This window comes from Elaeis guineensis, chromosome 7 (genome assembly GCF_000442705.2).
Source record: "Elaeis guineensis isolate ETL-2024a chromosome 7, EG11, whole genome shotgun sequence".
Taxonomy (NCBI): Eukaryota; Viridiplantae; Streptophyta; class Magnoliopsida; order Arecales; family Arecaceae; genus Elaeis; species Elaeis guineensis.
Window position 1 is genome coordinate 12,145,860 of NC_025999.2, and position 27,721 is coordinate 12,173,580.

General features: G+C 36.0%; 1 protein-coding gene across 4 annotated transcripts; it reads left to right on the top strand.

Annotated features, from left to right (window-relative positions):
- Positions 1-499: 499 nt before the first annotated feature.
- On the top strand, positions 500-27,497 carry LOC105049136 (uncharacterized). Of its 4 annotated transcripts, XM_073260796.1 has the most exons (7): positions 500-2,694; positions 2,891-2,995; positions 21,678-21,767; positions 21,898-22,002; positions 22,092-22,259; positions 24,474-25,329; positions 27,278-27,497. In XM_073260796.1, exon 1 carries the CDS (start codon positions 804-806, stop codon positions 2,487-2,489), a length of 1,686 nt encoding a protein of 561 aa, XP_073116897.1. In that variant the 5' UTR covers positions 500-803; the 3' UTR covers positions 2,490-2,694; positions 2,891-2,995; positions 21,678-21,767; positions 21,898-22,002; positions 22,092-22,259; positions 24,474-25,329; positions 27,278-27,497. The 4 variants fall into 4 exon arrangements, with proteins under 4 accessions (XP_073116897.1, XP_073116898.1, XP_019707117.1 ...); XM_073260797.1 differs by lacking the exons at positions 22,092-22,259; positions 24,474-25,329; XM_019851558.3 differs by lacking the exons at positions 21,898-22,002; positions 22,092-22,259; positions 24,474-25,329; positions 27,278-27,497 and adding an exon at positions 21,282-21,389 and having other exon boundaries at positions 21,678-21,718.
- The last annotated feature ends 224 nt before the right edge of the window (positions 27,498-27,721 follow it).

A 27,721-nucleotide genomic window follows, 5' to 3' on the forward strand; every position in this document is an offset into this window, starting at 1 on the left:
CTTTCATATGGCGTGAATTATGGTGAATCAGCACATAAAGTCGTCTTATCATTGGGCGATTTTATTTTGAGCAGTATTTTGATAAATATTTTGAAAAGAATATTATTTTCGAAATTTTTTTAAATTAATATTATTTAGAAAAAATAGTCACCATATATTACATTATAACATCTTTTAGGTTTAGTCATACCATGCTGTCTAATTGAGTAATCTGTTGATGAGTCATCAAGATTTCGGCTTGAAACTTAGTTCAAGTTTAGCATGCCATTTAGCAAGGAACTCAATCCAAACCGAGATGTAGCTGGACTTAAAATACAAACTTAATTTAACTCAAAATAGTAAAATATAAACTTAAAATAAAATTATATATTATTTAATTATTATATATATATATATATATAAAATAAAGCACCGTGGTTGGCCCAAGCCCTTTATTATGCAACTTTGAGTCAACAATGAACTAAAACCCAAGGTATAAATATGCTCGTTCCTCTTCTTCTTTGATTGCGTTTTCTGTTTTCCCTCCTCTCTTCTACTGTCACAGGAAAGGCTAGGGCAGCGACCGACCACCGCCTCATCAGCATCCGCCGCCGGCGAGCAACCTCGGCCTCCGACACGAGCACCGGCATGCGGCGGTCGCCGGTGACTCTCTGGCCATCAACATCAAGAGTATCTTCCAGACCGGATTGGAGCCAAAAAGGGTCCGACACGAATGTTGGCGAGTGAGCTGCGCAGCGAAGAGGATTCCTCAAAGGCGACAGCACCGGCTCGATCCTTGGATTCCTTGGCCTTCCAGGATTGCCATGAGATCTACTGTTCTCTTTGGTCCAAGATACGGGAAGATCTACTCCAGGTCCCGGACACGGATTTGGCCTTCGATGGGTCTCTACAACAATGGAAACAGAGCAGATGAGGAGGATTCCAAGGATACTGATGAAAAATTGGATGCTGGGAACCTTCACAATGGCAGCCAGACGCAAAACTTGAAAGATAATGGTGAAAAATTGGATCTTGGGCACCTTCACGATGGCAGCAAGACCCAAAACTCGGAGGATAATGATGAAAAATTGGATCTTGGTCACCTTCCAGACGAGAGCAATCTTGAACCTAGCCCTGATAAGGCAGAAGACAGCCATGACCATTCTGGCCACCCAAAGGATAATGATGAAACATTTGATTGTGAACACCTTCCCCAAGAGACCCTTCTTAAATTTTCTCCAGAGAAAGTGAATGGTGATGACCATGATTATCTCAACACACGTCGGAGGTTCATCGAGGGTGTTAAATCCAAAGCTGATCAGGTTTTCCAAATCCTCCAACAGGATGGGCCGGGCTTCGATGCCCGGCTAGTGCTAGAAGAGCTGCAGCTGAAGGTGTCTAATGCTCTTGTCAGGGAAGTCCTGCTCCGCATTCTGATGTCCATCAATGGTGCAAACAAGTCACGGTATGCTAAGCTGGCCTATAAGTTCTTTGTTTGGGCAGGCCAGCAGAAGGACTATAAGCACACTACTAACACCTATAATCTCACCATGAAGATTTTTGCTGAATCGGAGGAGTTGAAAGCATTGTGGCGATTGGTCGATGAGATGACAGAAAATGGACTCCCAGTCACTGCCCGCACATTTAACATATTGATTTGCACTTGTGGAGAGGCAGGTATGGCAAGAAAAGTGGTAGAAAGATTTGTAAAATCGAAGACTTTCAATTATCGTCCCTTCAGGCACTCCTTCAATGCGATCCTCCATTCGCTTCTCACTGTGAATCAGTATCGGTTGATTGAGTGGGTTTACCAACAGATGTTGCTCGAAGGGTGTTCTCCAGATGTTTTGACATATAATGTTATAATGCGTGCCAAATACTTGTTGGGTAAGCTAGATCAGTTCCATAGGTTGCTTGATGAGATGGGGAAAAATGGGTTTGCTCCTGATTTGCATACTTATAATTTACTGCTTCATGTGCTTGGAAAAGGAGACAAACCACTTGCTGCACTAAATCTTTTGAATTATATGAATGATGTTGGTTGCTCTCCAAGTGTTCTCCATTTTACGACTCTGATCGACGGGCTTAGTCGTTCTGGGAATCTTGATGCTTGCAAATATTTTTTTGATGAGATGATCAAGAAAGGATGCGAACCAGATGTTATATGTTATACAGTAATGATAACAGGGTATGTAGTGGCAGGTGAGTTTGAGAACGCTCAGCAATTGTTTGATGATATGTTAATAAAAGGACAGCTACCAAATGTGTTTACATACAATTCTATGATCCGTGGGCTCTGCATTGCTGGGAAATTCGATGAGGCATGCACCATGCTGAAGGATATGGACAATAAGGGATGCACTCCAAATTTCTCAGTGTATAGTACATTAGTAGGGAGGCTGCGGAATGCAGGGAAGGTTTCTGAAGCAAATAATATAATTAGCTATATGGTGGAGAAGGGTCACTATCTTCACTTATTGTCAAGGTTCAAAGGATATAGGAGATGCTAATAGGGAAAGACAATTTAAGGATGGCCTCTCACAAGTCATGGTCACCATCAGAGCACGTAGCCTTCTGCTGTTCCAAAATGTCAAAGCTATAGGAGATGCAAACAGGGAAAAACAATTTAATGAGGGCATCTTACAAGTCTTGGTCACCACCAGAGCCTGTAGCCTTCTGCTATTTTCAAAATGTTGAAGCAGAAGATGGCAATATGTAAGACCAATTCTTCTAATGTAATATTCTAATTCTTTTTATGCTCATGAAGGTCATGAACAGAAAGAGGAAGTCCTTTGTTTATTTATTTTCTCAATACCTTCTTGGGGTACTAATTCAGAAGTTGACTATAGATCAAGTGATTTTTGTTTGTCTTGTATTTGTGCTGATATCGATATTAACATACTTGATGCAGTGTTTGATCCTAATTTCACAAGTGAGTTTTCTCCAGGAGAGGCCTGTACTTTATAAATCTGTGACCTCTGTCAATCAAGGAATACCTGAAGCTACAAAAATATAGGTAAAAAAATAAGGATATAAGTGCCATTCTTTACTAATTTCAGAATACAGAGACATGTACATGAACATGACTGATGCATCGCATACTCTTTGCATTTATTCTATAATTCAATGGACTTAGGAATTTTAGTGCAGTCGGCTACTCAAATATAGTGTTATATTCTTTTTAAAGTTGAGAGAGAGAGAGCTTTGATCGATTTGTACATTTCTTGAACTTAGACATTTGAGGTAGTATAATAATCACACAGTCTACTGATTTTATATGTTCGTCATTTAGATTTAGTGTGGATTTGGTCAGTCAATTGTACATGATCCTTATCGTAGACTGTCATTGTACCTCTCTTATATGTAGAAGTTATGGAAATTTTACCTCCTTGTATTTATAAATATCATGTATTTCTTTTTCTCTTTTTCTTCCTATTTCAGAACTCTGGTTGCATGCCTGGCATTGTTTGATGTAGTAATTATATTATGATATTGATATGTTAATGTTTTTATATATTATAACTTTTTGAAAAAGGAAAAAACATCTACCACTATTGCCTATTCTAGTTTCTTGAAGTCTTGATATATCCTCATATTTTTCTCCTTACTTACTAGAGAACGTAAAATGTTTCAAAAATATAATGTGAGACAAAATGGAGATTGCAATTGATCCATATTCTATATCAGGGTTAATTGCTAGGGATCACACCATCAGATTATATATTACTGATTTAGGATTATAGACTCCAAAGTTGGATAAATACACCATGGCATGTAGAATATACTAGTAAGATGGAATATATTCTGAAGCATGATGGTATAGTTCTGGAAGTAAAAGACAGCAAGTAAACAGCAAAACATGGGATAAAGTTCAAGATTGAAACAGGAACAACAATAATGGCCTTTAGGGTTTTAAACCACTAACTTCTGAAACAAGAATAAGATAGCTGCTTGCTTTGAGTCTAAAAGACCATTTATCTTTAGGTTACAATAGCTCTCTAATCCCAACCCTTGATGACAAATGGCCCCCATCAAATATTAGCTGCCCAACTCATTAAAAGTCACATGCCAATCACATGACTATTTAATACAAACTAGAAACATAAATACTGAGCATAAGGTAAAATAAGATAATAAAAGAACATAATAAGAGTAGCTAATTCAGTAAACTCCTTGGATGCTCCTGCATCACATAAGGAGTATGAATAACAAATAAGTGGATGCTAGGATGGTGTAAAATGGATCTTGGGAGTAGGCATAGAAGTATGTGGTGGGTCAGAATGAAGCAAGGCCCTAATTGAGGTAGCATGTAAAGTAAGGTGATGGGCATAGAGTGACTAAGGCTCCAAGAGGAGGAATATTAATACCAAAAGATCTTTTTTTGGCACTATGTTAGACGATAAGCATACTTCACAGATATGTTGAATATCTTAGTCTTTTCACCAAGAGAAGAGGATGAAACATGTGCACTTGGAAGTGCAAAGATGACTGTAAGAGGAAAAATTCCAATTACACAGCAACAAACCTGGATGTGAAAAAAAAAGAACATTGCAGGAGTGACTTATATAATTGGAAGTATGAGTGATTGATGCATGAAGGCAATGACAAGAATGCTAGTGCTTTCTGTGATTTGACTCTATTTAGTAAGAGATAGTGAGTTGTCTCTGTGAAAGGATTTGACATTTCTTGAAACTGATGAGAAACCATGACAAGTGACCTTAATATATTAATATAGGTGTCTGGATGAATGGATTTGGTGGTTAGAGGTTTGATCGGGCTCATGGTGGAAAAAAATGTGCAAACCAGGAATATATATCAGAGAGACTCATCAACTTCAACTTGTCCTAATGGGATTATTATCCTTATGGGCCCATTCTTTTGAGGGTAACAAAATTATCCAGAAATTTGTATTTTTCTGTGTAAGTATTTTTCAGGCAATATGTAGATAGAAAAATAATATACCCATATTTTTTTATGCATTGAAAAATGGTTCGGATCATGATATTCTGTACCGGTCGGTACACCTCGTACCGTACTGTACCGGCGGAAAATTGGTTCGGTTCAGGCTGATTTTTCGAAAAATATCTTTAACCGGATCGAAAAATATCCTTAACCGGACTGAACCAGTTGGTTCGGTACGTTATCGGCCCGAACCGCCTGATACTGGACGGTTTGGTCCGGTACGGTACCGGTTTAGCTTGTTTTTCTTTCTCTCTTTTTGGACATTGGGTGGGTTTTTTTTGAATGTTTTTATTGTGGGTACGGTACGGTATCTTACCGATCAAAAATCAGTACGGACCTCGGTACTGGTTCCTAAAATCTTGGTTCGGATATCTGTTATCCATGTTCTTTTGTATTACTAGTTTCTTAGATAAGTTGCTAAGATTTATCTATATTTTCTATAATATCCTTTATTATATCAATATTATTATATATAATAGTATAATATGATATTTTATTATTATAATATATTATAATTATATTATTATATTATTATAATATATTATAATATTATATTATATTAATATCTTATATCAATATAATATAATATATATTATATAATATCATTATATACAATAATATAGTATATTATATTATATTTATATTAGTGTATATTATTACATATAAAAATATTATATTATTATTATTATAGCATTATATAAATATTGTTATATATACTAATATAATATAATATATTGTTATATTATTATATTATAATATATTAATATATAATAATATATTAAATTATTATAATATATTATAGTATATTATAATAAATTATATTCAGATATTAATATAATATATTATATAATATTATTATATACAATTACTATATTATATTATATTATATTATATTAGTATATATTATTATATATAAAACATATTATATTATTATTTATTATATCATTATTGTATATTATATTAAGATATTAATATAATATAATATATATTATGTAATATTATTATATACAATAATATATTATATCATATTAGCATATATTATTATATATAAAATATATTATATTATATTATTATTATAGCATTATATAAATATTATTACATATAATAATATAATATAATATTATTGTTATATTATTATATTATAATATAATGCAATATATTATATTATATTATGTTAATATCTTATATTAATATAGTATAATATATTATGATATATAATAATATATTATATTACTATATTATTATTATAGTATTAATATAATATAATATATTATATTATAATAATTTATTATAGTATTGTAATATAATATTCTATATTATATTAAAATATAATATAGTGTATTATATTATAATAACATATTATAGTATATTATATAAATATTATTATATATTATATTATATTATGTTGTGTTATATTATTATTATTATGATATATTATATATTTTTTTATTATATTATGATATTATATTATTATTATGTTAAGAATATATTAGGAATGAATTAAAAATATTATTTTCTTGATTGATGGAAAAGTGATTTAGCCACCCCCTAGGTGGACAAGATTTTTTTCATTTCATGGATAAATGCTATCTATGGAAAACTAACTTATCCATCTTAAAAGCATGAGAACATGGGTAAGTTGGTCAATGAAAAGGTTGACCAACCCTTCATGATATTTATCCACAAAAGAACAGGCCCTAAAGGCTGCCATTTGGTTATGAGCGATGACTGTAGCCTCCATTAAAAATTGGCGTGTTCCATACTTGCATATAATTTTCCAAACCTTTGCAATATTTCATTTGTTGACTTTTCAAACTTGCTTTGTGCGGCACAATAATGGCTTTCTTTCTCTCTTGTTGTATAATATCCTATTAACTTCTTGTTAGCTGAAGTGCATCTAGAAATCGAAACCTTATGCTTGTGGGTTGTTTTACTAGGTGACTCTTTTAATGGTTGCAAATAATTGTATGGACACATTCCATGAATAATACTATTATTATGTGCATAAAGGAAGTGGAGGATAGGGTGAATTGTTAAGCTTAGATCAACGATTTAAGTTTCGGTGGGACAGGGGCCGTCTCAGCTGTTTTGCCCCGTTCTTTTGAGATTCTGGCATCGAGGTTGGGTACGGGACCTCGAAACACATTTTTAGCCTCCATTTCGACCATCCTATCTTCATCCCGGTCGGATTAGGTGTTGGTACGGCCGTCACGATCGTGTCCTAATTTTTTCTTTCGTTATCGAATGTCGATGATACTTCGAACAGCCCATTCATCATCGTAAGGGGAGGAAAAAAATGAAGGAGAAGAGAGTACTACCTTTTTTCTTTTTCCGCTGATGCGTCGGCATTATCATCGGAGGGAGCATGGCTTTCTCCCTTCGCTTCCAATTTTTCGAGAGTAAAGTACGTTGGGAGGGAGGACAATTTGGGAAGGGGAAGGGAGGAGACAAAGGAGGAAGGAGGCCGTCGGATTTTCCAACGAGGAGCCAAGCCAACTGAGAGGGAGGAGAGAGGACCGGAGGAAAAGGAAAGAGGGCTCAGGGCCTTTGGGCTCTAGTACGGACTTGTCTCCTGCCAGTCCATCCATCCGATTGTGCCATCGCGACGTATCTCGTGCCTGGCCTTTTGACACCATTTGATCTTCAAATCACGCCCCAGGTCCCAGTGAACCAGGGCAAATCCTGGAGCATATTCATGGTGGATAGTGCGCAATCAGGATTTGGTGAAATACAAGGGGTAGCATGGCGTGTTATCCATCATGGGATTTGGCATGGTCCAATTGCACCTTGTGCATGCAACAATACGGAGGCTGCACCCACAACCCTCCGATCTTGTGCCTGTGACTTCATTCGGTCTTTGCACCCACGCTATCAAAGCACTCGATTGTAAAAAAAAAAATCACTTTTGCAGCGGGACATCTACGTACATCGTACCCATATTTTGAGAGATTGAGTTTTTGACTCGATTGATGCCCATGCAGCTATTCCCATGAAAAGAGATCATCATATCCAACATTCACGTGAAAAAGAATTCATGGGAGTAACTTTCTCAACGAATTCACATGGCCGACATACGAAGGAGAGGGTTAAAAAAACAGTGATGGGACTCTCGCATGGTAATAATCTATCAATCCATGTGTGGCCTAAGCTGCTTAGGCCAGGGTTGCTGTTCTATATATTTCTTTACATCAGGCAAATAATATTCACCCTCAGTGCCTTATCTTAGAAGTGGGAGGAAGGAAGAAGACTTAGAGGATTGCTCAAATCAAGACTCCAGTCTCTAGCCACCATTCCCAGTGATATCATTGGGACTCACAGCCGTATTCCCATGCCCAATTAAGAATGCCTAGATGGATATAAGTAATGGTTTTGAGATTAAGGGTATTTTGTGCTTTTTTATAAATCAAGTGCTCTTTTAATATGCTTCTTTGAAGTTTTTGGATTTCCAAAGTTAAACATATTGCTTTTATTAAGTCTTATTGTGTTTTATAATGTTATATATACTGTGTTTACATATGCTGCATGTTAATGGGGGCTACAATCTATAGTAACTGTGTCCATATATGTAAGTATCTATGTTATCTATATATGGACTCGGATACATACGTACAGAAACACATGTGCATGCATATAAAACGTATGTATAAGGAGTCCTGCCAGAGATTTAGTCAGAACAAAATACATAATGGAGCATTGAAAGTTGGGATCCACAATGTTCTCATAATTTTTACGTATAATTTTTTTTTTGGGACAACTATAATCACAGAGACTTGTCGCAATTCCTAATGTCCAACTATTCCTGTTAGGGACTACCTATGGTGTTATTGCAAGCTTTTTCAATTCCTTTTTCATAACTTCCATCTGGTTAGCTTTAGTACTCCTTTCTTCTTTCTAGAACCTTTACCACAAATTTGAGCACCTTTTCTTGGTAGAGCCTCCTCAAGTTTTTGGTCTGCATGCCCCTAACAGAAATCAATCAATTTAAATTTTTAAGACTTATTATAACTTATAAGACAACAATTTGATCAATTTTTGGTATAGAAGTATTTGAACCCACTCAATGCTCATTGATAAATATTTGAACTTGGAAGCTTGTGTGCCACAATCCTTATAGTATTTTCAATATGCATTCAGTGTCAATATCTTTATATTTACTATTACAACACACTTTTATGTTGCTGGTTAGAAGCATTTAGATGCTCATCTTAGATTTCATATTGCATCTGTTGGGCTTTAACTCTAGGATCAAAGATGGCACTTTATTTTCTAGTTAGGGCTTTACGCATTTTGTTCGGATGCTTAACTTCTTTTTGTCTTCTGTACATTCTGTTAAGGTCTGCTATTCTCTCGCTAAGGTGGAAAATTGTCCTGCTCTGTTTATATCGTAACATGTATACTTTATTATTGGTCCATATATTTAAGATAAAATTTGCATGTTAAAGTTCATATTTAGAAGTTAGAAAAAAACATAAAAAAAGGTGCATATATTGTATACGACGTACACAACTTAAATCTAATTTCTAGTTACTCATTATGAATTTTGATAATTATATAAAATAATTAAAATAAATTTTATTGATTATAAAAATATTTAAAAATATAAAAAAATATTTAAAAAATTATAAAAACTCCTAAACATGGAAAATGGTAAATAATTGGATATATCATATACAACTTAAATCCAATTTTTAGTTATTTTTGATAAATTTTAGTGATTATAAACAAAATAATAAAAATAGATTTTGATTATTAATTAGATAAATATTAAAAATAAAAAATTAATTAAAATAATGCCTAGAAATAATATAAATATCCAAGTAATTTTTTAAAATTATAATAAATTTTAAACTTTTATTTCACCATAGTTAACACAAAATTATTAAAAAATTATAATAAATTTGAAAAAAATATGAATATAGAATATGCAACTTAAATTTTTAGGTACTTATAATTTTTTTAAACTAGATGGACCCTAACAACAAGCAATAAAAGGATCCAGATATTGGGTGGTATTTTGGAAAAATAGGGAAGGATCGACATCAATGGAAATATAATTATTATGGGTTGGAAAATAGAAGAGGTGGAGTCATCCAATTAAAGCAACACTTGGTAGGTGGCTTCAATGATGTCAAGAAGTGTCTAAAGGTACCTATAGAGGTTCGAACGATGATAGAGCATCTGCAAAAGAAAAAGGAGGCAAAGATAGCATGCAAAGCTTGAAGGGAAGCATTTGATCGTCGAACATTTCAATCATATATTCACGTAGACTTGGATCATGATGACGATTATTTTGATCCAGATGATTTAGAGGTAGCTCATCTACAAAAGGCTATTAGGGTCTCCCAACAAGATTAATAGCAATATAAGAAGGTATTGAGACATAAAGCACAGTTTGGATAATTGAAGAAGGATGGTGGTTCTAGTGCAAGAGAAAGATCACGTTCACATTTATAATTTGCTAGATTAAAGAGGAGTTAGTCCACGAGGATGGAATCATCTTCAATGAAGTCATAGTTCGGTGCATTTGGGAAGAAGTCGAAGAACTCAAAAGGTCCTAGCATCCATGATCTAGATCATACAGCATATTTAGATCCAGAGTCAAAGCAACTGCGAATTGATAACTATATAAATAAGGATAAGAAAAGCAAATAGGAAAGGCAATTGCTAACTGGTTTCACTTTAGTCATATTCTAGCAAGGGCAGCGGCAAATACATACTTTCAGTCGATGATTAGTATAGTATAGAAAGCCGGTCCTGGTATTAATCCTTCTACACCCTATGAGATACATGGACAATATTTGCAATAGCAAGTCACGAATATCAAATCTTGAATTGAAAGTTATAAAAGGGAGTTGAACACTTATGGAATGACATTTATATATGATAGTTGGTCTGGGCCTATCAGGAGCAATATTATCAACTTTGTAGTCTATTGTGATAAGATGACTATATTTCATACTTCAGTTGATGCTTCAGACAAAATATATGACTTTAATTATATTTTGGGCTTGATGAGGGACATAGTTAATGAGATTAGTGAAGAGGATATCGTCCAAGTGGTCATAAATAATGAGGCAAACTACATGAAAGCAGAAATGGATCTAATGCTGGAAAAGCAATATCTATATTGGACCCTTTGTGCAACATATTGTATAAACCTGATAATGAAGGATTTCAGACAGTTACCTAAGGTAAAATCCATAGTAGATAATGGACAAGCAGTATCGAAATACATCTACAATTACATTTGGATACTTGCTCTTTTGAGAAAATATGTATAAGGAGAGCTGCTTAGGCCAGAATTGATAAGATTTACCATTAATTACATAGTATTAAAAAGCCTTCTTGATGATAAGCCTAGTTTGAGGGCTATGATGACTTCTAATGAATGAACTTCCAAATATGCAAGGACCAATAATGGACGACGTGTTGAGGATATTATATTGAATAATGATTTTTGAGATAGGTGCTCTGAGATGGTTAAGACAGTAGAGTCCTTGTATGTAGTGCTACGGATAGTAGATACTGAGAAGTTTTCTCAGATGGACTATGTATATCCCAAGATATCTGCCAGCATAGAAGAGATTATAGTCATAGTAGGATAGAAGAAAGTAACATCATATTTGTGTAATACTGAGGATAGATGGGATACTCAAATGGAGAACGAATTGCACTTGGCAGATAAAATTTGTTTGAATCTCAACTCTCACTTATCCTTTATCAAATAAGCTATGAATATCTTTATTTTTAGTCAATATTGTTCTTATTTTTTATACAGCCTACTATTTCAATCCTAAATATGAGTATGACCATAATATTGCCTTGGATGAGGAGCTTCTGATGGCTCTGAGAAATGTGGTGTATGGGCTAGAAAGTGATTTGAACTTGGCTGCAGAAACTATAAGTGAGATAATAAAAAAATAGATGCCTATTATAGTAGGATTATTGGTGTATTTTGAATTATATTAATTTATTAAAATTAAATGACCTTCAATGAGAAGTCTATATTGATTGGGTTGGAGAAAACTTTTCGAGAGAGGAAAGGGAATTTTGGAGAACAAGGAGCACATAGGTCCATATTTAAAATGTCATCAAGTATAAATATGAGACTATTTTTTATTATCTTTACATTTATGTATAGTTAAGGATTTAAACATTTATATACATGTGTTATCTGAATGTAAAAAAGTGGTGGGTCTAGTGGGGCACATCTGCATCAAATCTAAGAAAGATTGCCATTCGAATTCTATCACAGACTGTCTCATCAAGTGGATGCAAGTGCAATTAGAATATATTTGTCCTGATCCATATGAAAATCAGAAATCATCTAACCTTATGAAGATTAAGAGATCTGATTTTTATCCGCTATAATATGAGGTTGAAGTTCAAATATATCAATTAGGAGAAAGAGCCTAGACAAGATGACCCATTTGAGGAGGATTTTGTCCATGATGAGGATCCCATGCTGAGTTAGATTGCAGATTAGAAAGCATGGGATCCATTGGTGTGGGATGAGCCAGGAGATCTTCTTGACCATGCAAAACAATAGCACATGAGTAGGGATACAAGATGTAGACCGATGGACGGCCTCTCATTTATCCTTCATTTAGAGTGGAATGCGAGAAATTGGTGGAGATGATGGTGGATCAGGTAGCAGGCAATCTAAGGATTCTGATCAATAATTTGATCGCAGAATATTTTGTTCAAGACATTAAACAAGGATCTCGAAAGATAGGGCATTGGGATCAGTAGTAGAGGTAGGGTAAGTCAACAAGTAAAGATCAGTCAGAGCTCAAGAGAAAGTAGAGAGTTGCAGTTGAGGGAAGGTAGAAAATTCAAATTAAAAGAGAAGGCAACAATTGATGTACTAGAGGCACTTGATGATATGCAGGTTCGAGATGGTGATAGAGAGACACACGAGCCATTAGATTCCGGATTGTTTAGATTATCTCATGATAATAGTGATGATGATAATGATAGCAAGAGTGATGATAGATCTGATGATCAGGATGGAGGGGGTGGCGAAGCATACGGGATCAGTCCTTTTACTGAAGAAGCATATTTCACCCATGCTATATAGGACCAGGACCATAGAGCTAGACTTAGATCTAAATATCAGGATAAGGAGTTGCTGGCGTATAGAAGGAGAGGAAGAATTGTTGCAGAATGTGGCACACATTGACGCAAAAAACTCGTAGGGGAAAGAAAAGAAATAGAATTTAACAGCAATAACACGTAGCAGAAGAGAAAATACGTTGATTGATGAAGAAATAGTAGAATTCTAGGGTTTAGACTCTCAAGAATTTCTCTGTATTGAAAAAACTGAATAATAATAATAATGGCAGCTAGAAACCCTAATTGCAGCAATATTTAAAGGATAAAACCCTACTGCGATGCCCTAATATCTTAAAAGGACCAAAATACCTTGACTGAAATGATTGACTAAAAAATTAAAAAAAAACACAGCAAATAACCCTTAAAACAAAGTAAAACAAAATCAACTAACTCCAAATAAAATACGAAAATTAAAATTAATGCTTCTGCATCAATCTCTTCGTGTTGGAAAGAACTCGATTCCGACGAGAAAGCTTGACAAAATTCTGCATAGGCTCTTGGGTCAATGCGTCTCAACTCGTCTTTAGAAATCCACATACTTTCTATGGTTGGCTTACCAGCCTGCTTCACTAAAACCCTGCGATACATGTTTCCCCTTCTAGAGCTGACTTGCTTCACATCCAAGATATCTTCAATGACCTCTAAGGGCTTCTTTGGAAGCTGCTCAAAATTCAATTCTGTTCGACCATCCGTTCCTTCAAAACACTCATATTCAAAGACATCAGCAACATTGAAGATAGGGCTAATCTGTAAATTATCAGGTAAATCAATGATATAGGCATTCGAACTGATCTTCTTCATCACCTTACATGGCCCAAACTTGCTCTCAGCTTGTGATAAGTGCCCTTTGAAAATCTCTCTTGCTTCAAATGTACTAGCACCAAGTCTCCTTCATTAAACTCCTTAGTTCTCCAATGTTCATTTGCAGATTCTGCATAAATCTGATTACTAGCCCTGAGTGCAGCATGGACTTCCTCGTAAATCTGCTTTACATGATCTGCAAAAGCTTCCCCATCTTCACTTACTCGAGCTTCTTGAGGTAACGGAGCAAGGTCTAACACGTGTTGTGGGTTATAACCATAAGCAGCTTCAAACGGAGTCCTTTTTATGGTACGATTGACTGAATTGTTATAAGCAACTCTGCTTGAGGCAAAATGTCATCCCATGTCTTCATATGATCTCCAACAATACAACGCAGTATATTATCCAAACTCCTGTTAACAACCTTTGTTTGTCCATCTGTTTGTGGATGGCATGTGCTAGAATACTTGAGTTCTGTGCCCAGTTGCCTCCAAAGTGACCTCCAAAAGTATGCCATAAACTTCACATCTCGATCAGAAATAATAGAAGAAGGAACTCCATGTAGATGAACTATCTCCTTGAAAAACAATTGAGCCACTCGTGATGCATCTTCAGTCTTAGAACATGCTATGAAATGAGCCATCTTTAAGAATCGATCCACAACCACGAACACTGAATCATGTCCCCTAGCTGATCGAGGCAGTCCCAACAGAAAGTCCATGCTAATATGGATCCATGGCATGTTTGGTTCAGGCAATGGAGTGTACAATCCAGTGTTCTGTGTACTGCCCTTTCCTAGCTGGCAATTTCGACACCTTTTGACAACCCGTTCAACAATCTTAGGCCAAAAGAAACATGCAATAACCATTTCTAAAGTCTTATCTCTTCCAAAATGACCTCTGAGGCCACCATTATGCAATTTCCAAACAATCTGCTCACGTAAGGACCCCTCCGGAATACATAATCTAGAATCTTTGAAAAGATAGCCATCATGCAGCTTGTAGGAAGAGTTCTGGCAGACTGTTGAATTTGAACTTCAAATCTTCAAGGATACGGCTGAAATATAGGTCATCTTTGTACAGATTCTTTAACTCCTCAAACCTTATAACTTGTGCCTTCATTGTTGTTAACAACAAGGTCCGTCTGCTTAATGCATCTGCCACAATATTTGACTTTCCAGATTTGTGCTTCAATGAAAATGTGAATTTCTGCATGTAGGAGCTCCACTTTGCATGCCTGTCATTCAACTTCTTCTGAGAATTCAAGTACCTCACAGCTTGGTGATCAGAATACACCACAAATTCACGATACAATAGATAATGTTCCCAATGTCGTAGAGCTCGAACTAGAGCGTAGAACTCTAGGTCATACGTGGAATACCTCTTTTTAGCGTCAGTAAACTTTTCACCGAAGAAAGCCACTGGTCGACCTTCTTGACTCAAAACAGCCCCTATACCAACATGTGATGCATCACATTCCACAACAAACAACTTGTCAAAATCTGGTAGCATAAGAACTGGAGCACTGGTCATGGCTGATTTAATCTGCTTGAAAACTACCTTTGCTGAACTAGTCCACACAAAGGTGTCCCTCTTCAAACATTCAGTGATAGGCGACATGATAGCACTAAAGTTTCTGACAAATCTCCGGTAGAATGAAGCTAACCCATGAAAACTGCATACATTCCCTATACACTGAGGTGTTGGCCATTCAAGAACTGCCTTTATCTTCTTCGGATCTGGTTCCAAGCCATTAGATGAAACGATGAAGCCCAAGAACACAATCCGTTCTTGCATAAAAGAGCACTTCTTGAGATTGGTATAAAGCTTTTCTTTCCGAAGAACCTCAAAGACTTTACGCAAATAGACTAAATGCTCTTTCTCAGAATGTCTGTAAATCAATATATCATCAAAATAGACAAAAAATAACCTAAGAATGGTTTTAGTACCTCAGTTATAGCACACATAAAAGTGCTTGGAGCATTTGATAACCCAAATGGCATCACAAGCCATTCATATAGACCATCAGGGGTTTTGAATGCAGTCTTCCATTCATCTCCAAGTCGCATTCTGATTTGGTGATAGCCACTCCTTAAGTCCACCTTAGAAAAGTACTTTGATCCAACTATCATATCTAGCATGTCATCAAGCCTTGGAATTGGAAATCTGTACTTCACAGTAATCTTGTTGATGGCACGACTATCCACACATATCCTCCATGTTCCGTCTTTCTTCGGGGTCAATAAAACTAGTACAGCACTCAGACTTTTACTTTCTTGGACTAACCCCTTGGTTGACAATTCTTCTACCTGTCTCTTCATTTCTTGCCATTGTAGAGGTGGCATTTTGTAAGCTGGCAGATTTGGTAGAGGTGCCCCAGGCACAAAATCTATGGCATGCTACACACTTCTCAAAGGCGGTAACCCTTTAGGCAACTCTTCAGGAATAACCTCCTGAAATTCACCGAGCAGTTGCTGAATTTCTGGTGAGAAATTCAATGGTTGATCTTCTTGGACATCCCTCTTAACTAATAGACAAATAATTCCAGCTTTCTTGCATTCTGCTTCAAACATTTGTCTAGTTAAAAAGGTGTTAACCTTGCTGATTTTTGAGCTACCGGCAGCTTCTTCTTTCAGCAGCTGCAAAGTAAAAGTGTTCTTCCCCCTTTGGAACATATAAGCATTAGGCCTTGTGTGATGGACCATATCCTTGTCATATAACCATGGTCTTCCCAACAAAATATGGCATGCATCCATTGGGACAACATCGCATAAGGCCTCATCTTCAATATTATTATCCATTGTAAACTTTACTAGGCATCGAGAAGTAACTGGTACATCATTTTCCTTTTGAAACCAAGCAACCTTGTATGGTGTTGGATGTTTTTCAGTATGCAAATTCAGCTTCTCCTCAACTTCTTTTGAGACAATATTTTCACTACTGCCACCATCTAAAATAACATCACATTCCTTTCCTCCACAAAGCACACGGGTTTTGAAAATGTTGTGGCACCTCTACTCTTCTTCTCTCACCCTTGGCGTAGTCATGACTCGCCGTACCACCAATTATTCTCCTTGCATGGGCAAAATATCAACATTCTCCCACTCAGCTTCGTCATATTCATCGTAAATAGGCTCCCCAAGCTCTGGCTCCTCTTCAAATTCAGCCAAGTTTACCCTTCTTGGTGGACATGAATGGGTTGTGTGTCCCGCATCTCCGCAAGAGAAACATTTGTTGGAATTGTTATTGTTCCAGCTTCTATAACTAGTCTCTGCATTAATTTGGGAACCATATTTCTGCAAGTCCTTTCCCTTCTCAGCCCTAGCAGTAGCAACATTCTGCCCAATTGTTCGATTAGTTGATGCGGCACCGCACATGGCCCTATGAACAGTTTGTTCACTTCTGCCTTTCATCTTCCTTTATTTGACTATATTTTATTATATCATTGATGTAAAATGTGCTTGTAGTTCACTTTTATGTTTCGAAACTCGTCAATGTGTCTCAAAATTCTTATGGCTCCTATGTGATTTGATGTGATATAAATATATGATTTTTATGCATTGTGGTCAACAATTGGGGCTTCCATATGCCTTATTTAGTAGGGATTCTATTCTGTATATGCCCCTGCTTAAGGGAAATTATATGCCCATAAGAGCTTGTGTGCTCTAACTAATAGTGTCTGTTTCATATTTAGTCTGCTTATGTACTAGTCTGTTTCTATCAAGGTCTGCTGCAATGCCAATACCACACTGGTACCTTACCGGTTCGGTATAGTACGGTCTGTATGGTATAATATGGATCTTATACTGAAATAGTCCTCTAACCATTTTTCTCCCTTTTTAACTTGGTATGGATCGATACACCTTGGTTCGAGACAGTACACATTGTTAGAGGGTAGTACGGGGCCTTTACCGACTAAAACTTGAGTTTCATACCAGTTCCCATCCGATATAGTACGATACATCCTATGCCGAGTGGTGTGGCAGACCATGATTTCTGTTGTTGTTAATATGGTGAAATTATGAATTTAGTATGAATTATTTGAAATTTATACTTAGCTTGTTGGCATCCATTTGTCATTGATCTTTGTTCAAACTGAAAGTTTTGCATCCCATCCTTGATTTGATTTGGATAAATATGTCATTTTGTGTTATCAATTTTCAACCTTCCAACTCAAGCTTATTTGACATGTTATGAATGTTTACTAAATGGTTGTTGGGCTCATTCGTTGTCTATTATTACAGCTTGCGGATAATGGTTAGTTCTTGAACAATGACTCATGATAGATGGATGACTAATTTACTGAAAGCTGCTTGAAAAGTCTCAGTTTATTCTTTCTTTTATGTTGCTGCCCTTTAAGGTCAAGGGACTATTATTTTAGTTGGTATTTGGATGGTGATATCTTCTGTAGTACATATTGTAGTGGTTGTTTGCAAAATTTGAGTTTGTAGCAACTTTGAAAGTATTCTCAAATATTATTGTACTACTAAAATAATTTAAGGAATGTTGAAATTTGTGGATTTTGATTTTGTTATCAGATTGTTATTGGTCACAATCAGGACCACTAAGGGTTTTTAATTTTGGGTCATGATAGAGTATATGTGGGACCCATGCGACTGTGTCTTTAGTCCCACATTAGTTGAGTACTGGGTAGATCTTTTATACAAAGCCAAGGAGTCCAAACAATACCTTCTAACTAGCTTTTTTAGGTGAGATCCTCGATTGTTATAAATCGTATCAGAGTGGACCCGGCCTACGGCCTTTGTATAACTACAGCATGGCCCCATTTTGGATTGACCACAAACCAATCATGGTATTTGTGATTGGATTTGATTGAATTTAGACCCTTAGCTTGGTAATAACACTAAGGCTTAAGCAGAGACAATATGTGAGGACCAATGCAAGTGTGTATTTAGTTCCATATTGGTTGTGTGCTAGATAGATCTTGGGTATTTATACAGGGCTGAGGAATCAAAACAATACCTTATGGCTTTTGGCTTGCTTTTTTGGGTGCAATCATGGGTCATTACAAACTACCAGGAGGAAGTTGATTTATATTAGTGGTTTCATGAATTTACTAGTGTATGCTGAAAATGAGTGATATAATTATACGATTCTATGCAAATAAGGCAAAATCTAAAGGATGTTCAATTAAAAATTTAATCAAAATATTGAATTAGGCCTAGGTAAGTATCATCCTTTTGAGAAACATTGTTTGGTTTGGATAACTTATAATCATGATGGGCACACACAATATATTGAGCTTTAGAAATATGTCATTCCGTAATAGTGAAAGTCAAGGTTTGGGAACTCATCATTGTAAAGATATTAGATATGGAAATATATAAGATTTGTAAAATTCAAAATTTCAAGCTAAGATGCACAGATTTATGTATGTACGCATGGAGACATGCATATCTTAGACTTAGATTTTGCAAATAGGAAAAGTTGGGATATGGGGTACTATCCATACAAAAATAGTTTTTGTAAAAATAAATTGACTTGCAAAACAAAAACTTATATACTTATGTAGATGTATATTTGTATGATATATGTATTTATGTATATCTATATGTGAATATATGCATGTGTATGTATCCAGTGGAATTTAGACATGTGATTCAGTTAGATTTTATGATAGCAAAAAATCAGAGTTTTGGGATTGGTCCATACATAAATATTTTTTTATAGAATATAAAGTAATAAACTCCGTAAAATATGAATGAACATGCATGCAGACATTTATTTTTATGTTTGTTTAATGTCTTTTTTTCTAATTAATGTTTCGACTTTTGTTTTTCTCAAAAAAAATGTTCTTACATTTATTACATGCAAGGTTCACCATGCGATACCGGATCCTGGACGGGTCGGCCAGCTGTACAGTTCTATACACCATTGTACCGGTCTATGTCGGGGCTAAATCAACACAGTAGAGAGGGGGAGAGGAAGAAGGAAAGAGAGGAAAAGCCAGAGAGGGAAGGGGAGGGAAGGAAATAGAAAAATAATGAGGGAGTCGGCAACTTCATTGCTGACTTCGCTGGATACTTTCAAAATAAAAAAGAAATAGAGACCGAAGCCCCTATTTTGCTCAAACAAAGGCTCACGGCCTCCATAGCACCTCCAACGTCCCTCGGGGAGTCACTTCTCCTTTTCCTTCTGCCCCCTTCTCTCTCTCTTTCTACTCTCTCCTTCTGCTCTCCCTCGAGTTGTGTTAGGTCAGGATGAGGCCCACTGCCTCGGTAGTGGTAGCAGTGGCCTCTCGGCCCTCCGACAACCTCAGGAGGCTTTTCTCCCTCTCCATTGCCTTCCCTCTCCTTCCCTCTCTCTCTCTTTTCCTCTCTTTCCTTCTCCTTCCCATGGTTTCTTGTTGGTGTCTTGTTTTGAAGGCTGGAGCTGTCCCGGTCCACCGCCTGTATGATTCGGCATGCCTCGAATTCAAGATGGTTCAGCCTTCCATGATTACATGTTTACTAGATGTGATATTAAATATTTATCTATAAATCTTAGGATTTGCATTCATGTTAAATTCATAATGAGCTTGTAAAGTTGCATAAATAAACTCTTAAGTTAGACCTTTTTACTTTGTATGATACCACTAGATGAGCACCCCTCCCCCAAAAAAAAATGCTATGTGATAATTACATGATGCACATATCAATCTGTGCACTTCTCTTTGTTTAGGATCATGAATAACAGTGGTAAAATATTTCTCTGGTGATACCACTATGTCCTTTGTAGACTTATTTCATCTGTCAACCTGATTCCTCTGTTTAGACGGCCAATATCAGGCATCCTTACCTCCCAGGAAATTGTTAACCGGATGACTTCATATTTATTGTAAGCTCGGTTCTGGATTCATGTGGACCCATCTTTCACTCTCATCTCTTCTCTGTATAATATATAATCTTGGTTGGAGTTGGAGTTCTCCAAGTTTCTATTCTGGGCTTTACATGTCCATAGTCATAATCATAACTACCAAGCCAGGCTTTTTCCAACTCTTGGATGTTGGATGCTGAATTTGGATCCAGTTCATAGTTTGACATACTCTTTACAACATGTTGTCTGTCAGGCATGCACTCTATCATTTCCATCCTGGCTTGGGACCTTCATCGGCAGTGTTTCCTTAAATGTCCACGCAATTAAGATTTTAACAGAGGAAACAAAATGGTGTTGGTGGCATTTCAGGTTATTTATGTCTAGCATCTAGCACATCAATTGCCTGTAATTGAAGTAGCTTTCCTCATTGAAATTTTAAATTAGTGATGAGGCTATGGCTGCTATTAAGTAACTGTTTGGCTCAATCCTTAGTTTGTCTGTCTCCACAGTGCTTTATTTATGATTTTCTTAGACTAGAAGAACTTCCTACAGTCTGTTGCTCGAAATCATTATTCATGATCCTCACGATTAATGGATTATTGCTGATAGGATCATGAATGGAGACAAGTGATAACTGCTGCTGGATCTGGATGTGTTGCTGCTTTATCAGTTGAGAGATATCTAGTTTCCAAAGATCTCCTTGTTGAATTCCACCGTGTAAATCTGTCACTTCCTGTCATAGAGTTTGCACCATCATTTCATGTTCATAATGTTTGAGGTAGAACCTGTCATATCTATTAGAGGCTTTGAGCAAAGGTGATTCATCAAAATTGGATACTGGGTTGCTGGCAATCACTATAACATTTTAGATTGTTGGTGATTCCCCAGCAGTTTGCTTCTGGTTTTTAACAATATTTTGTAATGCACTTTGGATGTCCATGTGTTTTGTGTCCAAAAAAAAGGGATACCGCATTTTCTTTCTTGTGACTCCTTTTTTCTCATCAGCCTGTAGCTGAAGAGGTAAAAAAGAAAGAAATTTCAGACGCAGACATAGGAATGGGCTTTGACATAGCGCATACAAAGCACAAGGGCCAGGTATGTATAAAACAGGAGTTTAGCATATCTGATTGGGGTTACCATCAGTTAAAGAACTTCTAAGGTTACCAATATGTGGCCAACATATGGCATTAATTTTGAGCTGTTCTTTTTTTCTTTTCTTTTGCAGTATGCACTTCGGAAATTGTACCATGAAGGCCCAAGGCTACTATGTGTTCTGTACACTGCACCAACATGTGGTCCTTGCAGGACTTTAAAACCAATTTTAGACAAGGTACTACTGTATTGTATTCTATTGAGTTAATTCAGTTTATGTTGGTATATTATCTGTATATGATACTTTGCATATATATCATGCCACAGATGCCTGTTGCGGTAGGCTTTGCAAATTCTGCTTTTCCATTTCATTTGCAGTCATATTCTCTATCTTGCTATCTTCAAACTTGATCTCCTAATCAGATGAAGTGTACAAAATAGCCGTGTGTTAAACCTCTGGGATCTCATGCTTTAATGACCAAAGATCTGTGGATGGTGAGCTTATTGCTAATCCATAAAGATATTGTACACTTCTATACATGCTCATATCAATCAATGTTGCTTCATCTCTCTATCGGTGTGTGCACTCCATGTGATCGAAGAGCCATATAAGATGGTTGTACATCGAAATTTTTAGCATAAAGAATGTTGCATTGATAATCAGGTTTTGTATCCTTTGTGTTCTTGGTCATGTTTATCAATGAGGTAGGACCCCCTTGTGCTATCTGTCAACTGGCCATGATCAGAGATTGTGCAACTCTTATTCATCATAAATTCTGCTATGTACTGCCCTTTTATGAGATCAAGAGCAACAGAGCGTCAGTTTTAACTTTAAGAAAGCGGAACATAACTTACTAATGTGTTCATGAACATGTTATCATTTCTAGGAAAACTAGTGGGTTGATGGTAGGATCAACATTTTTAAAATTGGAAATTAAGTAATCAGGGAAACATCAAGCAAATATAGTGGTTACAGTGCACTTCTGCACAGTTGAGATTTTTTTTCCTATCGTAACATCATTCTTAGATGAAATAGATGCTTTAGTTGTATCCATCATGAAAGAACTAATGATGTTGCGCCTGATGGCCTGTTTGGAAGAATGATTATTAATAAGCTGATTATCATGCTCTCTCTCTCTCTTTCTTCCTCCCCTTCCCTCCCTACCAATCCTTTTAAATATATTCAATGATCCAAATAGAAAATTGAACTTGCAAACTTGCCATGCTTTGACATTTTAGTTCCAACTTGGGAGCTATATGGACTCATACTGCACAGCAATTTGTTTATTTTATCACACCTACTGACATGTCTTTGAGCCAGTGTTGTATTGTTAGATGCTAACCTTGAGCTAAAAATTGTTCAAAATAGCATCCCCGTGACAACCTAATGTTTATTAGGGATTTCTGGTTTTACTTTTTTTTTTGGGATGGGGCGGGCGGCCGGGGATGTTGGGGGGGGGGGGGGGGTGTGCAGTTGGGTTTCTTGTCTGTGCACACCACAGGTTTCTCTGCTAACCTTTGCGTTTTTTTCTCTTTAGTCTTCTTTCTTCCTTCTTCTCTCACTTACTATCAATCCCATACTTTATATATATTGAGATATTTATTTAATCTTCTGCTTTCTCTTTCTTTGTGTACTGGTTGTTGCTTGTACATCTTAATTTTATTAGTGGACAAGTTTATCTAAAGTTTTGGCTTTTAGGCAATTTTTAAGTCAATGTGGAGTTCTCTTGGGAGTTGTTGAGTCACTACATGTCATCAAAGTGACCTTAGGTCATCCTTAGGTTGTCCTGGGCTGATCTCCACCAACCTTAAGAGTTTCCTTTTCTACTTATGTGTGAGATCACCATAGTTTACATGGTAGATCTCTTGGTGCTCATGCTTTTCCTTGCACATTAAAATATACAAGATTGTCATGACATGAAGACATTTGGTGTTCATATATGATCTTTAGATATGGTGTTTTTTTTCCAAAATAGGATATTAAAAGTCCATGATTTGTAGATTCTCATTGCCCTTTGCTAGTATGTGATTGTACAAGGACAAAGCCTACTTTTAGAAAACAAGAGTCTAGTTTTCTTTAAAAAAAAGGGTGCTATTAGTTGCTGAAGTATGGAATCAAAAATCGGTCAGGTGATTTAAGGAATTTAAGTTATTCTTTTAAGTTGGACAACTTATCTACAGTAATTAACTAGTGTTAAGGTGTGTTGGGGAAAAGCAGGGAGAAAAAGATGACCTATTTTTAGAGGTCTATGTTATATGCCAAAATAGATGGATAAGAACAAGATAATGCCAAAGTTATGGAACATCACTGCTGCAAGCCAAACCCCATTGTCATGTTATCCATAAAACTCTATGGCAGATATGTTGGATGTGCTACAGCATGTAGTTGTAGTGAACCATTGCTGTTAAAGTTTCTTTTATGAGGAGTTTCCAATTTATATGAATTTAAGCTATATCATGACAGTTGGTAGCATGCCATTTGCCAATATTCTGGTTTTTCATGTTTGGATGAAATATGTTGAAGTTACATTTATTTTATCAGGAAACGAGGATTAAAGTGCCTATGCTTGCATTTTGACAAGTTGATTGGAGCTAGCTCCTGCTTTTTTGTTTTCTCTATGTACTTGTCTATTTTGATAATTTTCTGCTCAAAAGTTATAACATTTGTTTTATTATCATAAGTAAACAGGAAGCTTTCTTTCATGGCAGGTAGTAGATGAATTTGATCAGAATGTACACTTTATTGAAATTGACATTGAGGAAGATCCTGAAATTGTGGAAGCAGCAGGAATTATGGGAACACCTTGTGTGCAATTTTTCAAACATAAGGAAATGCTCAAGTAATGCTGCTTCCTTTTAGGATGCTGTTAGCTCAGCTACATATAATTTCTTGGATTTATTCATGCTTGTGTGTATCTGCTGTCTTGCTGCTATCTATGAAACATGTAAAGTGGACTTTCTTTGCCCTTACGGTTACAAGGCTTTAGTTTCATTGGTATGTGATGAAAAGTTAATATTGCAACATTTAAGTTGCTGCAGCATCTGGTTGGATCAAGTCATTCATGAGTTATTGTCATGGAATGTCTATGTAAAGAGCATTACAATCAAATCTAACATCTCAGTCCCTGCAAGAGTTTCACTTGAAAGACATATCCCTTTCTTTGCTATAGGATATGTGGCAATGCGTACTTCACGTCTGGTATATCCATGTTTAAGATTTTAAGTGTCAGAATTTTCTGATTTTGCTGTTGCTTTATATTCGAAAAAGCTTATTGCATCTAGGAGAGCCTATTTGAGAAAATCTGATGGAAGCTATGAGAAAGATCTCAAGATGCTAGCATATACAATGATGTTGCCTTGGGGTAGAAATAAATGGTAAACTATGACATATAAAGCTGAAAAGATTGATAGTTGTTTCCTGTTTTTCTGGTAGAAGAGACCCACAGGCATTGGGGTATACAATGCAGGGGAGTCCTCCCCAAATGCCCCTATCCCTCTAAATCTTGTGAAGGCAGGATTTAATCTCAGTTCATTTGGTACAGCTATCAAAGAATTTAGCATCTTGGTAAGCTAGCAACTTTGTAGCTATTTCCTGGCTGTTTTTAAAGTTTCCACATTCTTTTGAGACAATATTTTGATTTGTTCAATGTTGATTTATCCACAATATTGTGCTTAGTTTCCAGCATACTTATAGGTGGTATGGATGATAATTTTTACAGGTTTCTGGCCCTCAATTGTTTTGCATGAAATTTAGTTCCAGTCAGAGAATCTCAGTTTCAAAATCTGTAAGAGCCTTTTGGATTTAGATGAAGATATGATAATCTCAAGAAGACTTGCTTCATAAGGAAATTGCTGAAGAATACAAGTCTAAACTTGACCGATCCTTTCCTTCTAAAAATGTGCAACCTTCTAGGTCAAATTTCTAGCATCCTTGTGAATCAAATTTTCAAACAAGTCTTGTCAAGGATCTGATTTCTCGCAGGTCAATAGTTTTGCTTTTGCTTCTTCAAGATATATATGGTCTAGGCACAAGTCCTTAACCTGTAGCAAGAAATCTTCGATAAGGACGTTATGGGTAAGTGTTGTGAGAACTGTAGCATTATGAGAGGAGTAATGCTGCAAGGCTCCCGTTATTAATGGATTGGTGCAACTCATGGGTTTTGTTGCCAAACAAGGGGGTTGGTTGCTAATGGTGTTGCCAAATCAGCAATTGTGGGAACGATAAAATTTGTGTTCATTATAGGCACCCCAAAGCATTTTCCTTGTAAAATGTTTTTTAAATAATTTAAGGATTAATCTTCATGTATTACCAAAACCTTCCATGTTCTTTTAGTTGGATGTATGTACCCACTTGCAAGTTCTTGATCACAAAAAATTACATTGGTAAATATTACGGAAATGCCATCAAAACATGGTGTTTTACTAGGATTTGAGCTCAAATCCTGTCAGTTGAAAACATTTTATTTAAATTGAAAAGGCAACATATGCAGTTATGACCTATGACATTTTAACATCAATGGCATTGAAGGTTGCTGAGTGCTGACCGTGCACTAAGTAGTTACAAAATTTATTACTTCTGATGACATTTGATTTAAAGTTTATTTGCAATAGCTCAGAACTTCGTTCTTCCTGAACTTTTGGATTTTGTGTTTCTTGGATCATTTCCCATCCCTGTAGCTGCATTATGCAAACCATGTAAAGAAATCAGTGAAATCATTACAATCCTTGTGCACTTGGTTGCAATCCTTATCTGCTTGTTTTACATTTCCATTCAGGTTCAGTTTCTGCTAAAATAGTGGTCCTGGTTAAAATTTTTGAATGAAATCAAATGCTTTTCATAGAACAGACTTGTAATTGTCTGGGAGAAAGCTAAACTTATAATAATTCAGGTAGGATCCAAGTCCTAGACTTGGAGAGTTTTGACCATGCACTGGTGGGGAGGATTTTTATTTTGAGTTGAAGAGTTTGTAAAGAATTGGACTCTTGATGGAATTTATGAGAAGTTTCTTAGTCTTTATTAGGACAATCTAACAGAAACAAATGGTGAGTTATGGCTACAAAAAAGGTATGCAACAACACCAACTGCTGTCCCTGCCAGTAAAAAAGAAACAAGTTCTCCAATTTTAATAATGGGTTTTGAACGAGTGGCTTCAATGAGAGGGAACAGCAAGTCCATAAATTTCTCGTAGGATTCCATCTTATATGTAACTTTACCATATCTTTATTAGCATGCATGCATAAGTGTGTAGTTGTACCCACCTTACCTTTATGCACAAGAAACATTGCATCTTTTGGTGTTGCTTTCTTCCTTCTGGTCCCTATTTCTGTAGGGCAACTCGTAGCTTGGCAACTAGTGTCTTAAAAATGCAGCATTAATATTACATTAATTCTTTATTTATGTCCAACTACTTCTCATAGCAAATAACATAAGCCTGAGTTCTGAGAACATTTTATTACTTGTTAACTTCTTTATATGTCATGCTGCTGATCCTGTTAATCCTTGGACATTGCAGGACTGTATCTGGCGTGAAAATGAAGAACAAATACAGAGAAATTGTTGAGGCAAATAAATGAGTGGAGTTGTTTAATAACCACACATAATAATTTTTACATTTACGTACTTTGTATTTTGATATTTCATGATACCACCTGAAATGGTCAGTTTTTTCATGAGTTTTTCCTTTCCAGATCTCAAATCTATACATTTAATTATCTATAAAGAGATGTTAGACATATCAGCTTGAAAATTCCCCTATTTCCTCGGGCAAATCAGTTGTAAATCTGGTTCAAAAATCACGTGCATGGATCCACTTGCTGCCTGCAGGAATTGTTTACCTGGTCTTCCCCTCTTTGTTAAGGCGCAGACAGAACTACCATATCGATATTATAATAACTTACTGGGCAATTATCGTATTACTCGATCAAAAATTGTTATTTATTGATTAGATCCTACTTTC

Excerpts from the sequence above, each read along its gene's own strand:
- LOC105049136 (XM_073260796.1), top strand. The coding sequence starts at position 804 with ATGAGATCTACTGTTCTCTTTGGTCCAAGATACGGGAAGATCTACTCC.